Below are 16,494 nucleotides of genomic sequence, written 5' to 3' on the forward strand. Positions count from 1 at the left end.
AAATATAATAATTCTTACCTGAATTTATTTAGAAAATAGTTTAAATTTAAAGTATTCTTAAAAATATTCAAATATTTTAATAACTTTTAATAAATATTTTTACATATTAAATATGATTAAAATGTTTAAATTTCTGGTTAATTATTATATAAAAATTCTTAATACAATCACTAAAATAACTAAAATAGATAATTTTAGAGAAAATTAAAACTTAAGAAGATTATTTATTAAAAAATCTTTAATATTTTGTATCCACTTTATCTTTTTCTGAGCAAAAAAATTAGTAGAAAAAAAAGTAGATAATTTAATTATTAAATAAAAATTCAAATCAAAATATTTATAACTACCTGATTGACATATACCTTATGGATACTCAAAATACTTTAAAGAAGAATAAGGAAAAAGAAGATCCTTATGATTTCTTACAAGACATTAAGATTTCAAGTATTAGATTAAATATTTTAAATATCTGAAATAATAAATATCTAAATTATTTAGTTTGTTCTACAGATGAGAATGATGTTGAATAGTCTTTAAGAAGATAATAAAAAAATAGTAAAATTCTAAATAAAATAATTTAGGTAAAAAATCTTATCTTTAAAAGAATATTTTTGATAAAAATTATTTTTTTATTAGGAATTAAGCGAGAAATTAGTTGAACTTTTAAAGTAGACCTATGAAATATAAATTGAATAAGCTTTTAACAGAGTGTTGAAAATCTTTGAAATTTTAAAGAAACTACAAGCAAATTTCATATTTTATGATTTGTATTTTACTGCTTTTGAATCATATGCTGTAAATAATTTATAAAATATGTTCATATTTGTTAATATTTTATTTAACAAATCAAATAAATATAAAATATATAATAAAAGGATAAAAAAATAGCTACTCTGAGCGAATAGGCTTAATAAAATTGGCAAAATGTTCCAGCAATATGCTTAGAAAAATATTTAAGTGTTTTCTAAATACAAAATAAAATTAATCCAAAAGAGTAATTAATTTAATTTATTATTAAATATATTTTTAAATTGATTTTTTTATTTATAGTGTTGAAAGTTATATTAACTACTTGATGCTTATGAAGAAAGTACCTGAAGCTATAAAAATTTTTAACATTTTTAACATGAGAAAATATATGAATATGTTTGACTTATTAGAAAGAGTAATCAGTTAAGATAAAGTTTCGGATGCAATTTTATTAGTAGAAAAGACAGAAGTGGAATTGCAGAAAGTAAAATTCTTTAGCAAAAAAAATTTATACATTTAAAATAAATTAAAAAAGCATTTAATTTTGATTTTGACAGAGAAGAGTTACATAGATAAATGTGTTGATTTAATTTAACAATACGGATTGAATTATAAAGAGTTTCCTTTACTTATTTCTAAGATGGAAAAAAAGCATATTGAAAAAGTTTTACCTTCCCCAGATGATTGGGAAAAAGCAGAAGAGAGAGTTCATACAAATAAGGAGGTTTTATGTTACCTCGTTGAAACTCTTAAAGAACAAGGTAAGAATGATGAAGCAGTTTCAATTGTAAAAAGGTATGTTTATGAACAAATAAATTAAAAAATTAACTGAATTTATTTAATAAAAATTCATAGACATTAGCTAGATTAGCTTGATTACTACAAAGAGCACATATAATAAATAAATAATTCAGGCAAGTATGTCCCTAACAGAATTCTGGAAAAAGACGGATTTGGTCCATCAGAAGAAATTATTTTTGGTTAAGGTAGTGGAACTTACATCCATTTAAGCTAATTTGATATATAGGAAGAGGATGTAGTCTTTATCTATGACACAAAGGAGTAGAAATAAATTTTTTAAGAAGTTGAAAAGACCATATTAAATAGCAAAATCGTAGGATTCGATTCTGAATTTGCCTCTTAATGGAACAAATTTGAAAAGGGTGGTGTTTCTATCATTTAGTTAGCAGTTTAAAATAAAATTTATATTTTTGATGCACTTAATTTGCTTGTAAATAAATTTAGCTAAGAGTTTTTCAACTTTTGCAAAACTTTGTTTGAATCGAAATAAATTATTAAAGCAGGTCATAGCATATCTACAGATCTAAATGAAATGGAAAAAACATTTAAGAGTGAAAAGAAGTTTGATCTTAATAATTTTGTTGATATTGCTTTACTTAACAGAGATATTTTTTCTTTGGCAAACACAGCCTCATTAAAATTTATGGTTTAAAAATTACTCAACCTTTAAATGTCAAAGTTTGAACAGATATCAAATTGGGACAGAAGGCCTTTGAGAAAGTCATAAATTCATTACGCAGCTGTTGATGCATTTATTGTAATTAAGCTGTATGAAAAACTAGTTTAAATTTAATAAGCTGGAGGAGCCCTCAACTATGTAAATGTTTACCAAGAAGAGCAGTAATTAAAATATTATTATCTTAGTTAAAAATCCTTTAAAATTTTTATAAATTATTTTTAAAAATATTTTAAATATAAAGAAAAGATAACTTAAATAATCAAGACTAGAAAATAAAACAAAATTTAACTCTTGTTATTGATGATAAATTTACATATACTAAAGAAAATGAGCACTTTTTTAAAAAGACGAACACTACATAAATAAAGTTCTTGATTGATAATATGCTTTTTAAGCTGGTAAAATATTTAAGAAATAGTGGAATTGATGCTGCATATATCACAGAAAAAGACTATCAACTTTTGTAAGATTTAAGTTTAAGAGAAGAAAGGGTTGTAGTCACAAGGGATAATAAACTCTTTAACATGAAAAAAAGCATTCCTGTTTATATTCTTTAAGAAAATTTAGACACAGGTAATAATTTTTTTTTTTAATAAAAAATTATTGTTATAAAAATTTTGTTATTAATAGAAAAATAATTCTAGGAAATCATTAAATTCTTTAAGATAAACTAAAACAAGTTGAACTTATTATCAAGATGTGTAAAGTGTAACAACGATAATTTGGTTATAATTTCTGCAGAGGTAGCCATGCAACACTTGAAATTTACTCACCCTTAAGATTTCAATAAATTTGAATATTGGTAATGCACACAATGTAAATAGGTTTATTGGGAAGGTGATACATATAAAAAATCCTAAAAAAGGTTTGAGGATTTGAATCAAAAGTGTCAAAAGAAAAAATGAACAAAAAATTTTTTGAATTAAACAAAACGTATTTTAAAATTATTAAATATATATTTGTATTTTAATAAAAATGAAATTTGAATAACTTTTTCCATAAAAGCTAAACTCAATCTTTTATGACATGAATTTATAAATTTTTATTTAAATAATAAATACAATTACAAATAATTATAATGAAATATATTTTAAAATTAATAAATCTTTCAATTAAAAAAAAATTATTCTTAACAGCCAAACTCTTAAGTTCAAAATAGTATAATTTTATTTAAAAATAAATATTAGAATTTTACAAAAAAATAATATTTGAACCATTTACTTATTCTTTTCAAGCAAAACTCAAGTTATTTTATGATAGATATTTTTATAAATTTTTATTATTAATCTAAGTCTCTTTATTTAGAAATTAAATATTTTTTAATTTATAATTTTATTTTTAATTATTTTATTTCTCATATAAAGCATCTTTTACCATTAAAAGTTAAATAGCTAATGAAAAATTACATTAATATTTAAATCTTTAGTTTATTCATTTTTTAAGGATTAGTCATAATTATCCCGATGAATACGTAGAAACATAAATAAGCACACAATTGGGAAATTAGATATAGTTAAAATCTAATAATAACTTTAAACACATATAAAAGTGGATACTTAATTATTTAAAAAATTACATAAATAATTTAAAATAAATATTTACAGAGCAAGAATGAAGCCTAACAATAATATTGTGGCAAATATTTGTATCTAGCTATTTAATTATTAATAACCTATTTAGTAATTGTTTTAATATCACTAAAATATAAATAGTTGATTGCGTTAAAGACTTAGATTAGTTCAACAATTATGGCAAAACATTTGCATAAAAAGTTTGTAAACAAAAAGCTAAAGACTTGGATGCTGAAGTAAATATTAATGAAAATATAAGCCATTAATTTATTAAATAATTTAGCAACTTATTGCGCAAGTAAATGAAAATTTTGTACAGAGATTTAATGGAAAATAAGAAGACGCATTCTAACTATTTTTGAATATTTATGATGTCTTTAAGCGAAATCAAGCTAATCATATTAGTTATAATATCTTTATGGAAGGCTTTATCAAATATCTAGTAAATTAAATTAAATTAACTTGTCTGATCAATATTAATTGTTCTTCTTTATATAAATTTTAATTAAATCTTCTATTTTTATAAAACCAAATAGGTTAACAAAGGTGATATTTAATTTTTAGCTAATTTAGCAAAAGATAATTGGAAGCTTATTCCTGGCGACGTCTTAGAAAGATACTTAGACTTCTTTTAAATAAAAGAAGCAATACCTCTTGAAGAGTAAAATACATCATTTTAGGGTTTTTTTTAAATTATAAGTCACTTTAAGTATAAAATAGATTGTTAATTACTTGATTATGATTAAGAAAGTCAATGAAGCACTTAAAGTTATTGGCGTTTTTAATGTAAGAAATAAATTAGATATGAAGGAAATGATAGAAAGAATGGTCAATTAAGATAAAATTAATGAAGCACTTACTATAGTTAATGATGAAGACATAGAATTACAAAAAGTACATATCCTTTGATTATTCATAAAATTTTCTAAAAATAATAGTTTTGTTTAGGTTGTTTCTGTATTAATATATTTCTACTTCAATATAATAAATAGCACTTTGTGAATTAATTAATTTTTAAAAATTATGAAGACAAATGTATTGAAATTATTGAAAAGTACAACTTAAACTATAAAGAATTTCCTTAACTTGTTGATAGAATGGAGAAAAAAAAGGTAGCTAAAATATTATAAGATTGCAATCAAAATTGGGAAAAGGCAGAAGAAAGAATTAATTCATAAAGTTAACTTTTATTTTACCTTGTTGACTTGTTAGTGCAAAAAAAGAAATACCAAGAAGCAGCCTCAATAATAAGCAGACACTAACTTAATAAAATATTCTAAACTCAAATTGATTCATTAGCATCACATTTTGAGTTAAATTAGCTTTTGTAAGATAAAAGCTAAAACACTATGCTAAATAGAATATTAGAGAGAGATGGGTTTGGGCCTACAGAAGTCCTTTGTTTCTTAGAATAGGAAAAATATCTTACTTTAGAAGAATGTGGAATAAATTAAACAGACGTTTACTTTATCGACCAAATTAATTAAGACTTTAAGATAGCTGTTGAGATTTTAACTAAATCAAAATTGATAGGTTTTGACAGTGAATTCATTCCAAGATGGAATAAATTTGAAAAAGGAGGTATAGCAACTCTACAGCTTGCCACAAATAATAAAATATTTATATTTGACACAATTAAGCTACTAGAAAATGAACAATTTCTTGATTTTGTGACATATTTATTTGAAAATGAAAATATACTCAAAGTAAAATTTATTTAAATTAATAATTTTAATTATTGTAAATATTCACAATATATCCAAATGAGTGTAATTAATTCTCATTAAGGGTTCGATTTTTCTATGAACATTTAAAGAATCTCTTTTTTTAATTTTTTTAAATAAATAGAAGTAAATAATTTAAGGTATATTAAATTTTAATTTAAAAGATTGGTCATAGTATTTGGTAAGATATTAACGAGATGGATAAAACATTTAAAGCCAAAAAGGAAATGAAAATAAAAAGCTTTTAAGATGTAGGCATAATTTACAAAGAAGCTCTAAATTTAGAAAATGTATCCTCACTTAAATAAATGTGCTATTAAATTTTAAAATAAAAGATATCTAAATATGAGCAGATATCAGATTGGAGCAAAAGACCATTAAGAAAATGCTAAATTCATTATGCAGCTTTAGACGCTTTACTGCCTCTAATGCTGTATGAGCAAATAAATTTAATGATTGAAAATGATAGTCTAAAGCTGCTATAATCATAGTCCTTAGATAAAAATAACTTGTAAATAATTTAATCTGATAAATTTTTAGTTAATTTATTATATATATAAATAAATAGATAATATTCTAGTAAAACTAAATATAATGAATAACCTTTATAAGTAGGAAATTTTTTTAAATACAGCAATAGAACTGAAAATTTCTTTAAGAATAAATAACCAAAATTTATTGTTGATAATATGTTGTATAAGCTAGTAAAATATCTTCGAAATAGTGGAATAGATTCCACTTTTCTTTAAGATAAAAATTATAAATTAATATGTGATTTAAGCAACAAAGAAGAAAGAATTATCTTAACAAGAAACTCAAAATTTTTCAAATAAATTTTATGTTAAGCTCCAGTTTTTTTAATTTAAGAAACCACAAATACAGGTATTTAATTAATTATTTAACTTAAAAAATAAAATTAAATATTTTTATTTACTTATTATTATTTTAATTAAGAGAATCAATTTAAGGAAATACTTAATTTCTTCAAGATATAAGTAGATGACGGTATGATTCTTTCTAGATGCATTAAATGTAATGGAGACAAATTAGAAATTATATCTTCTGAATAAGCTCATAAATATGTAGACTTTTACAATCCGAATTATTCTGATTTTTAGTTTTTCCAATGTGCTTCTTGTAAGCAAGTTTATTGGGAAGGTGAAAAGTTTAAAAGATCAAAGGAAAGATTTAATTCTATTGCATAAAATGTAAACTAAAAGTTAAATTCAGGTAGCCAATAAAATGAAGAAATATCAAGCTAAAAAGATTGATTTAACTACAAGCAATTTTTATTAAAATGTTAAATATTTATTTATAGAAAGTAAGGTGGAGTAAACAATTAATAAATTATTATGAATGATTTTAAAAATGATAAAAGATTTAATAAGATCTATTACAAATGTATATGTATATGCAAGTATTTTAAGAAGATAGATATTATATACATTATTCAATTTAAAAACTCTTTTAACTATTTACATAAATTATTTTAATTATTTTATTTATTTGTTTATTTATTTAAATTATTATAATAAATTTATTATACAAATTAATTGAATTATTTTCCTTCTAATTTTTTTAAGTTAATTAATTCTTTAATTAATTCTCCATTTTTTTCTTGTCAAATAAATAAATAAATCTATTTTTGCTCATTTATTTATCAATCTATCAATTTTAGGCATATTATGAAGATGTTATAGCGAAGTTAGTAGGAGTTTTTACTTTGAACCATTCATCTTGAAGAATCTAAATTAGAATATAAATTATTATTTAAGTTTTAATTAATTAATTAATAATATTACTTATTCAGGGGTGTATCTTTCATTTGAATTATGTCTTAATATTTTACTAATTAAGCTTCTAGCTTGAGAAGATACATGAGGTTAGAAGTCTAGCTTGCAAGAATTTATTCTTCTATACAACTCTTTGTCATCTTATCCTAAGTTTTTTGTATATTTATTTATCACTTAAAATTCTAAAACTTTAAATTATGTTTTGTAAGATTTTTTATTTTAATTTATTTTTTTTAGGTTTCTTTTTTATAAAAAATTAATTTTAAAATTACCTCTAAATGGAAAATTACCATTAAGAGCCTTGAATAAGAGTATGCCAAGAGCCCATGTATCGACTGGGAAGGTGTAGTCTTTTTTGTTAACGATTTCAGGTGCCATATAGCTAGGAGTTCCACAGAAAATGTTAAGTTTAGTTCCAGGAGCTAGAGCTATTGAGAATCCAAAATCAATCAATTTAACAGTCTATGTGTTAGAATCATAAAGAACATTTTCTAATTTGATATCTCTATGAACAATTGATTTGCGATGACAATATTTCACAGCTTCTACGAGTTGACTAAATATTACTTTTGCTTCCTCTTCACATAATTTACGGTGAGGCTTTGATTTTATATGGGCATTTAAGGGAGTAGAACAAGGGTATTCCATTAACAAATGAAGTTATGAGTTAGTTTCAATAACATCATAAAGTCTAATTATATTAAGATGTTTTATTTTGGATAAAATCTTAACTTCACGTGCAACATTCTTTCTTTTCTAAGGGTCTTAAAGTTTCTTTTTCTCATAGGTTTTAAGGGCATATTTTTCTTTTGTGTTTTAATCTTGAACAACTCTAACTACTGCATAAGATCCAAGACCTTTGATTAAATATGAAAATATATGATAAAATGTTATGAATGTTAAAATTTTTATACCTAAAACTTTTCCAAAAATGAATTTTTCAAGTGATTTATGATATTGGATAGGATAGGGGTCTTTTTTATCATTAGATGAAGATGAAGCTGGAGCCTATGAAGGAATAGCTTTTTATTAAGAGGGCTAAACAGGTTTAATTTGTACTTTTTCAGCATTTTAGACAGGATTGTGTGGAGGAGTGCGCTCTCTTTCTTTGTCTTTCTAAGCAGTTGTAGCATTAGAATAAGCAGAAGAAGGTATATAGTTAGTTGTATTATTTTAAGTTAAGTTATTATTGTTGCTTTAGCTTGAGGGATTAGGAATAGAGTAATTTTTTGTGTTGTAAGAATAGCTATTAGCTATATTGTTGCTAATGTTACTTTAATCAACTTAATTTATTACATTGTTTGATGATCTGGAAGTGCCTGTATTAGAATTATTTCTTAAAGAAGGATTTGCTCCAGAGACTGCTGCAGTTGAAATTGTCTGATCTGCTTATTTTACTCCTTAATTTTATTGTTAATTATTAGAAAGCATTTAAATACCCTTATCATCATTTGAATTAGTAATGTTTTTTCTACTGTTTTACATTGTTTCAAATTTATTTTTTAAAAGATTATCGAACTTTTTGAAAACGTTCTTCACACTTTAATCAGCTTACTGGAGAGCTTCTTCGTAGAAATTCTTTTTCTTAATAGAAGTGTAGGAAGAACTAGATTAGTTTTTCTTGTTAGATGTGTCATTATAAATATTATTATAGTTAGAAGCAGGTGTTAAAGGAGATGCTTAGTTGTTTGAGGGAATATTATTTATGCTATTATTCTTTTAAGCACAAATTTTAGAGACTAAATCCTCTTCTTAAATAACTTTTTATTAAGTTTAAAATTAGTACCCTTCTTCATTAGATGATTTTTTATTGGCTGAGAAATCAAGATTTTATTTAATTTGTTAAAGTTGGCTTTGTTTTTAGTTGTATTAATTCTTTAAATCGCTTATCATTTACTAGAAATTGTTTTTATTAGAAGAGTTATTATTATTATTTTAAGTAGATACATTGGCAGGTTGCTAAAATTACTCTTCTTTAATAGCTTTATCATTTTCGTAAATATCTTTGCTCTTATCTCTATTTTCTTCATTGTTAAATCTAGGAGAGTCATATAAAATCAAACTATTCTTTTTGTATTATTATTATTAATTTAATGCTGGATTTTTCTAATCAGTTGTGTTAGGTGATTTTTCAAGGATGTAAGAATTATTATTCAGCTTTGTGTTTGTCTTTTAAGTGTTATAATTATTGTAATTACTAGTATATGTAGTATTGTTATTGTTGTTTGCATTATTATTTGTGGTGCTGCAAATGGTTAAGTTATTTGTTGTGATATTATCTAAATTAGTGCAAGTTTCAAGCATGTAGCTTAATTGTTATTTTCCTCCTTTTAGAGGTGTTTAAAATGTGGATAGCTCCTTAGAAACGTTATTGTTGATGGTAGAGTAGTCTTTTTCAATATAGTTATAAGAGAATTAGCTCTAATCCTTATCATTATGGAAATTAAATATATTAGAAGAATCTTTATCTAAAAAGTTTAGATTGAAGAGGTTATTGCTTGTGTTGTGGATTTAGTTATTGCTGGCATTGTGTCCTATATTTTCAAAATTAAAAAAATTTTATATTAAATTAATAAAATTAGTAAATTACCATTGAAATTGTTGTTTATCATCATTGAAAGGTCTCTTGAAACATCTAAATTAAAAGTACTGACTTTACTGGTGGATTTTTGATTATTAATTGGTGTAAATCCAAATTCACCTGAATAATTGCTAGCATTTGTATTCAATTAAATGTTTTCGCACCCTACTTTTTGTGTTTGCTTAAATTTGTTGCTGGATTAGCTTTGGATATTAAGAGGAAATTGCTATTCAACGGGTCCTTACTATGATAAATCATTTTTTGTGCTGCTAATTACATTTGCAAAAGCATTTTCTTAAGCCGATGATTAAATTTAGTAATTTCCACTATTGTTTGTACTGCCAAAAAGGAGATTTTTACTTGCAGTCATTGGGGTGTTATTACTAATTATGTTTTGATTTAAGTTAGAAGAATTTTTAACACTCTTTACCATGCTTTAATTGTTTTTATTATTTTATGGAGTGTTAGAGTATTAGTAATGCAAATATTACTACTAAGGAGTCTATGTTTATAATTTTTTTGCAGCTGAGGAAGAATTAGTGGGAGTATAATTGCGTTAATTTGTATAGCTCAAGTTATTGCTGCTAAGATTTTGTAATGGAACTTTATCTTCTCTTAGTTACAACTATCCATACTGATTGATATAATAGTAAATTGTAAAATTTTATTTTAAAAGGAAAAATTACTTATTAGAGGTTGATGTTGTTTACATTTTTTAGAGGTTCTCTAAACTGCTAAGGAGTATTAGTTTGGTGGAAAACTTTTGAATTAGAAGAAGTAGATGAAGTTATTGATGGTTGGTATTTTCCTTAGGAATTATGGTGTTAAGATTATCCATATGACTGTGCTTATGATTAAGATCCTATATTTTATGAGTTCTTGCTAAGAGATTAGTTATTAGAGTTGCTACTCTTAGTTTATGAAGGATTTTATTAGCTTTTACGAGAAGGTGTAAATGAGGTTTACTTAAAAATCTCTAGTTATTACTATATAATAGATAAATTTCCTCCTTATTGAGCACTAGTATTAGATTGATTTGTGTTCAAAACCTTATTTGTTGAGTATTTGAAGGGAGAAAGATCGTTTTTATATTTTTTTCTTTCACTAGGAGTACTATTTTCAGCAGCAATGTTATTGCTTTATAATGCAGCTATATTTAAAAAAATAAAATTATTATCCTAAAGTTGTTGAAATAATTTTGTTGATTTATTTATTATCAAATTATCTACAAATAAATTAATGATAAATATTTGTTTATCTTACATGAATTTTTCAGGAATTTATCTATCAAATCCATAGTTTGAGTCTAAGGAATATTCTCGACATCTATAAACTCAAACTGATTCATACTCTTCTTTTAACTTCCACTGGCTCTGTTTCCATGGACAGAAGTAGCATTTCTAGAATTATACAGCTAATTAGAGCTATTGGCTATAGAAATATTGCTACTATTGTTCTAAGGAGTTTAAGAATCTTATTCGTTAATTAACTGAGTGTACTACTTACTGCTAGTATTATAAGGAGATAAATTGCCATTTTTATAACAATTAGCATTGTAATTGCTAACATATCCACTGAAATTGGAATTAACTCCATTTGCATTATACTTTTCAGATGAGCGCGGTGTTGTAGAAGTGTAATTAATGCTGTTTTTTTATTTTTTATAAATTAAATGTCGTTTACGAATTATAAACAATCAACTATAATCTCTTACTTTTAATTTTAAGGAATCTAAAAATGAGTTTGATTTGAAGTATTTTAGCCTTAAGCCACAAAACTGCTGTTATTATTACAATTAGTGTTTATGTTGTTCATGCATTTTCGAGGAGAATATTTGGGTGTATGGGGCGATGTATCAATCTAATTTTTTTTTTTCAAATAATTGCTCGAATATGTCATAGGGACTGAGCTGCTACTTGTAGTCTAGCTATTATTGTTGAATTACCCACTGTTAGTAAGAAAGTTACTAGCCATTTAATTACTTGCAGGGGCTTAATTGTTCGAAAGTGTTTGATGGGTTACATTACTACCACTAACGTTATTGTAGTTAAACTGATTATAGTATTGCTATTAATGCTACTTATACATTCTATTTTTTCAGTATATCCTTTAAGAATATTTAAAGTTGGTTGTAAGTAAATGAAAGTTTTTGTAATTTAGATTACGTTAATGGAGTTTAAGATTTTTAAAATGTTTAGAAACGCTTTTCTTTATCAGATGTTGTGTAAGTCAGCAGTGTTATTCGCTGAGTATTAATAGCTTTTCTTTGTTTTTTTATTTTGTTTTGTGATTCTATTTAGAGCACACAAATTTTAAGTAAAAATAGTTGTTAATTTTTTATCTTTAATTTTTCTTAATCTTATTACTAACATTTTTTCTTACATGACTTTCAGTTTATAACAACTATATTTATTTGTTAAGAATTGCATACACTATTTTTCTTTAAATATATTCATTCTGTTCATGTATTCCTTCATATTATATTGGAATTTGTGTGCATAAGTTCATTAATATTTAAGTATTCAATCTAATAAAGCAAAAGAAAGAGTGTTAATTAAAATTTAATTTTGTTTTAACAAAATTTATTTTTCTAAAATCAATCAAATTTGTTTGCTTTTATAAAGTAAAGCTAGTTAACATTTTTTACAGTTTTTATTTCAATATCTTTAAATACCTCTAAGCAACCATTACAAGGATCCATAACAAAAATAATTAAATATTTATATAATTAAATTTATTGAATTGGTTATTTGAATATTTTTAGAAGCTCCTTCCTCAAACGATTAATAAGAAATCTAATGAGGTAAATTGTATATGGATAACAACCCAAGCCACTGAAAGTGAAACAAAAGATATGGCATATATCTATAAATAAACAAACAACCCAATTTATTATACTTGATTGATATTTGCTTGCTTGATCTCAATAATAATTAAAGATTTCATTTTAATTAAATAAATTTAATTTAAAAAAAATTAAAGTTTTAATTAACATTTTTTGTTTATAATATTATCATTTTTTTAAGTATAATATATAGTCAATATTAAATATTTTTTTAAATTTAAATAAACAATAGTTCTAAAATTTAAAGTTTAATAAAATTTTGATGAAGTATAAACAATATTTAATAATAATATGCACAAAATATCAATATTTTATTCTCAAAAAAACGAACTAGATTTTGAATTTAAAAAATTATATTAAAATTAAAAGTAAAAGTTAAAAGAATAATAAATTAATTTTAAAAAATTTATATTTTTCTTTTATTTAGCTAAATAAAACAATAAATCAGATTAATTTGTAATTTAATTTTATCTTGCCTTATTAATTGTAAAAAAATTAGTAATCAATTAATTGATTTTGAATCAAATTTTTTGCTTAAATTTGAAATATTTTAATGAATATAAACGCTTAGAAAGTCTTATATAAATATTGCATTTATGAAATTTTCCTATATAATTATTTAAATATAGCTTGCTATTATTGTGTAAAAGAATAGATTACTTTTGATCAAAAGGCGCCTGTTAGAAAGGAAATAAATTATTTTTTGACAATCCTAAAGGTAATTAATATTATATGTATGCATGTATTTATCCAAAAATAGATAAATAAGCCTGATATTGGCAATAACTAATAAAAAATAGATTGGTATATAGATAGATAGATAGAAATTAGTGTGCAATATAAATAATTTATTTTAAGATAGATAATAATAAATATTGGAGAAAATGAAATCAAGTAAATAACTAAACAAATGTGATATATGGATAAAATGTTGGTTGTAATCAAGCTTTTTTCCTTTGATGAAGATCTATTTATTTTTTTATTGCTCATTGAAATTATTAATTGATTGATTGATTAATAAATGGGGATTTGCACATAACTTTCCTTTCAATTAAGAATAAGAAATAAATTATAAAATAAAAATAAATAAAGTGAAAGAAAGAAAGAAAGAAGCAAAAAGGTAAGACAGACTGGGTTAGGTTGGGTGGAAGAAGAGAAAGTACAAACAATTAAAAAAGATAATATGATTTGAGAAAAAGAAAGAGAGAAGATAACAAAGAAGAAGATTAATAAGAAGAAAAAACAAGGCATTCCTAATAAATAAAAATATAAAATAAAAGAAAAAAATAAATTTAAAAAGCAAAAAAAACTAAAAAGAAAAATAAATATATCCAACAAACAAAAGTAAAATGTCAGACAACGGTGGTGTTAACTATTTCTTCGGTTTCATTGGTGTAGCAAGTGCTTTAGTCTTCGCTAGTATGGCATAAAACTTATTCTATTTTTCTTAGTTTGATTGAATATTTACTCAAACCTCCCTCTAAGCAGATACAATTATCTTTAGAATTATTCTTATTAGTTTAGATTTACAGATGATCATCTCATTTAGTTAACTCTGGTCAAAAACAGAGATAAAAGGAGTTATCAGCAAGCATTCAATGTTTAGCCTATGAAAACAGCATTTTGCAGAAACAAATAATTAATAGCAGAATTACATAACAAAATTCCAAAAGATATTCTTCTTTTGCATCAAAAAAAAGGCAAATCAAGGAAAAGTTAATTAATTCAAACAAAGATAAGTTGGACTGGTTGGAGAGGATACTTTGAGGACTATTCAATCAATAAATCAATCAAACAAACAAGCAACTATCAATAATCAGAGAAAAGTTTAATGTATCTAAATAAATATTTTTAATAAAACAATAGACTTAGGTGCTGCTTACGGTACTGCCAAGTCAGGTGTTGGTATTTCATCTATGGGTGTTTTAAAGCCTGACTTAATCATGAAGTCCATCATTCCAGTAGTCATGGCTGGTATCTTGGGTATCTATGGTATGATTGTTGCAGTTATCCTTGCTTAAAAGAGTAATTATTTTTATTTATTCCTTTAATTTTATCAGCAGGATAGTATGGTTTTATCTATTACTTCGTTGGGTCTAACCAATCTTGCTTTTCATTAAATTCAAAATTTTATTCCAAATCTGCTATTTTTTAGCTACTCAATAAACTTTCATTTTTGTAAATTATTTGCTTAACTTTATTTTTAATTCAAATAGTCGATAAGACCACTTACAACTCTTACTCTGCTTACTCTCACCTTGCTGCTGGTCTTTGTTGCGGTCTCTCCTCCCTCGTAATATTTACTTCATTTTTATTCACCCCCTTTTCAATCAATCAATCAATAATTTAAATTGCAAATGTATCAAATTTTAAATACTAAGATTCAAATTAAGCATGCACTTAAGCAACTTAATTTTCTTCAAATAAGTTCATCCATCATTACATATATTTCATCTAATTAGAAAAATCAACATTTTTTAAGAATAAACTCCTATAATAATATAAGACTAAATATTATTTTAGCTGCTGTTCGTAATAAATAATGTAAGATAATAATTAAGATTTGAATAAAAAATAAGCATTTAAAAAGGTGAACAAAAAAGAGATAAGAATAAGATAAGCATAAAATAGATTTAAAAATTATCAATAAAAAATCAATCAAGTAAAATTGATAGATTAATCAAATAAAAAGATTGTTTTATAAACTAATTACAATAAAAATCGCTTATTAGCAAATATAAAAAACCAGATCGATCATTTTATTTTTCAATTAACAAATTTATTGAGCTTCATCCTTGATTGATTGAATAATTTTATTCATTGAGTTATTATTATAATTCTTTTATAATTTATTTAACCTTCTAATAATAAAGGCTGCCGGTCTTGCTATTGGTATTGTTGGTGATGCTGGTGTCAGAGCTAGTAATTTATTTATTTTTTATTATTTAAACAATGAATACATTAATAAAATCGTTTGCTCAAATAACTTCAAAAATAAAACTTAAAGAAGCAAATTGATAAAACGATTTATGTTTAAATATATTTATGAAGCTAACTAAGATTAAATATTAACTTAATAAAAATAGATGCCCAATAAGACAGAATTTTCGTTGGTATGATTTTGATTCTCATTTTTGCTGAAGCCTTGGGTCTTTACGGTCTCATTATTGCTCTTATTCTTTCTCAATGAGAGATTTAGTATAAGCAAAAGCATGAATTAAATATGCTTTTAAATAAAATAAAATCCCAATATTAAATTTTTTTATGATAGTTTTATACATTTATTTGCGTAATAATATTAATAATAATATTATTATTGTGTTTATTTTTTTTTGTTACTATCCTAACCATTCTAAAGTATTTTTATTCAAATATTTACTCTTTCTATTTCATGTTTACTAAACAAAACAAATATCTTTTAGATTACTCTAACAAATCATATTAAAATTTACGTCATTCATTTCAAACTAATTTTGAATTTTCATCATCAAAAGAAAAAAATTGTATATAAATTTTTTTGTATTTTGGTTGATGCATTTCATTTCATTTTTTATTTTGTTTTAGTTGTATGTTTCATGCAAAAATTTTATATACAATCAAATACCAAAATAAAATTTAATTTAAAGATTTATTATTCTTAAATAAAGCTAAAAATATTAATTTTATTAATAAATTTTCTAAACTGAATCTTTAATTTTTTAAAATTTTAAAGAAATAAAAGATTTATTAAAAAAAATATTGATAAAATAA

The 16,494-nt window shown here is 23.3% G+C and overlaps 4 protein-coding genes across 4 annotated transcripts; 3 read left to right on the forward strand and 1 right to left on the reverse strand. All coding sequences in view use genetic code 6, as the record gives it.

Moving 5' to 3' along the window:
• Nucleotides 1-365: 365 nt before the first annotated feature.
• TTHERM_000653649 (3'-5' exonuclease) lies at nt 366-3,135 on the forward strand (the record flags this gene model as incomplete). The annotated part of the gene is made up of 9 exons (XM_012797200.1): nt 366-444; nt 499-581; nt 637-795; nt 876-994; nt 1,051-1,234; nt 1,286-1,545; nt 1,606-2,391; nt 2,472-2,803; nt 2,861-3,135. 9 exons carry the CDS (start codon nt 366-368, stop codon nt 3,133-3,135), a joined length of 2,277 nt encoding a protein of 758 aa, XP_012652654.1.
• Nucleotides 3,136-3,841: 706 nt separating this feature from the next.
• On the forward strand, nt 3,842-6,796 carry TTHERM_00653650 (3'-5' exonuclease; the record flags this gene model as incomplete). The annotated part of the gene is made up of 9 exons (XM_001013917.2): nt 3,842-3,875; nt 3,943-4,037; nt 4,085-4,243; nt 4,338-4,462; nt 4,512-4,695; nt 4,794-5,507; nt 5,690-6,036; nt 6,094-6,407; nt 6,480-6,796. The coding sequence occupies 9 exons, from the start codon at nt 3,842-3,844 to the stop codon at nt 6,794-6,796; spliced, it is 2,289 nt and encodes a 762-aa protein (XP_001013917.2).
• Nucleotides 6,797-7,193: 397 nt separating this feature from the next.
• TTHERM_00653640 (Serine/Threonine kinase domain protein) lies at nt 7,194-11,987 on the reverse strand (the record flags this gene model as incomplete). The annotated part of the gene is made up of 8 exons (XM_001013916.2): nt 7,194-7,271; nt 7,328-7,464; nt 7,591-8,175; nt 8,233-9,852; nt 9,909-10,533; nt 10,586-11,049; nt 11,163-11,545; nt 11,614-11,987. 8 exons carry the CDS (start codon nt 11,985-11,987, stop codon nt 7,194-7,196), a joined length of 4,266 nt encoding a protein of 1,421 aa, XP_001013916.2.
• A 2,106-nt stretch (nt 11,988-14,093) lies between these two features.
• Nucleotides 14,094-15,934, forward strand: TTHERM_00653620 (vacuolar type H+-ATPase proteolipid subunit; the record flags this gene model as incomplete). The annotated part of the gene is made up of 5 exons (XM_001013914.3): nt 14,094-14,163; nt 14,611-14,769; nt 14,961-15,037; nt 15,618-15,666; nt 15,831-15,934. The coding sequence occupies 5 exons, from the start codon at nt 14,094-14,096 to the stop codon at nt 15,932-15,934; spliced, it is 459 nt and encodes a 152-aa protein (XP_001013914.1).
• Between the last annotated feature and the right edge of the window lie 560 nt (nt 15,935-16,494).

This window comes from Tetrahymena thermophila (assembly GCF_000189635.1).
Source record: "Tetrahymena thermophila SB210 genomic scaffold scf_8254667, whole genome shotgun sequence".
Lineage (NCBI taxonomy): Eukaryota > Ciliophora > Oligohymenophorea > Hymenostomatida > Tetrahymenidae > Tetrahymena > Tetrahymena thermophila.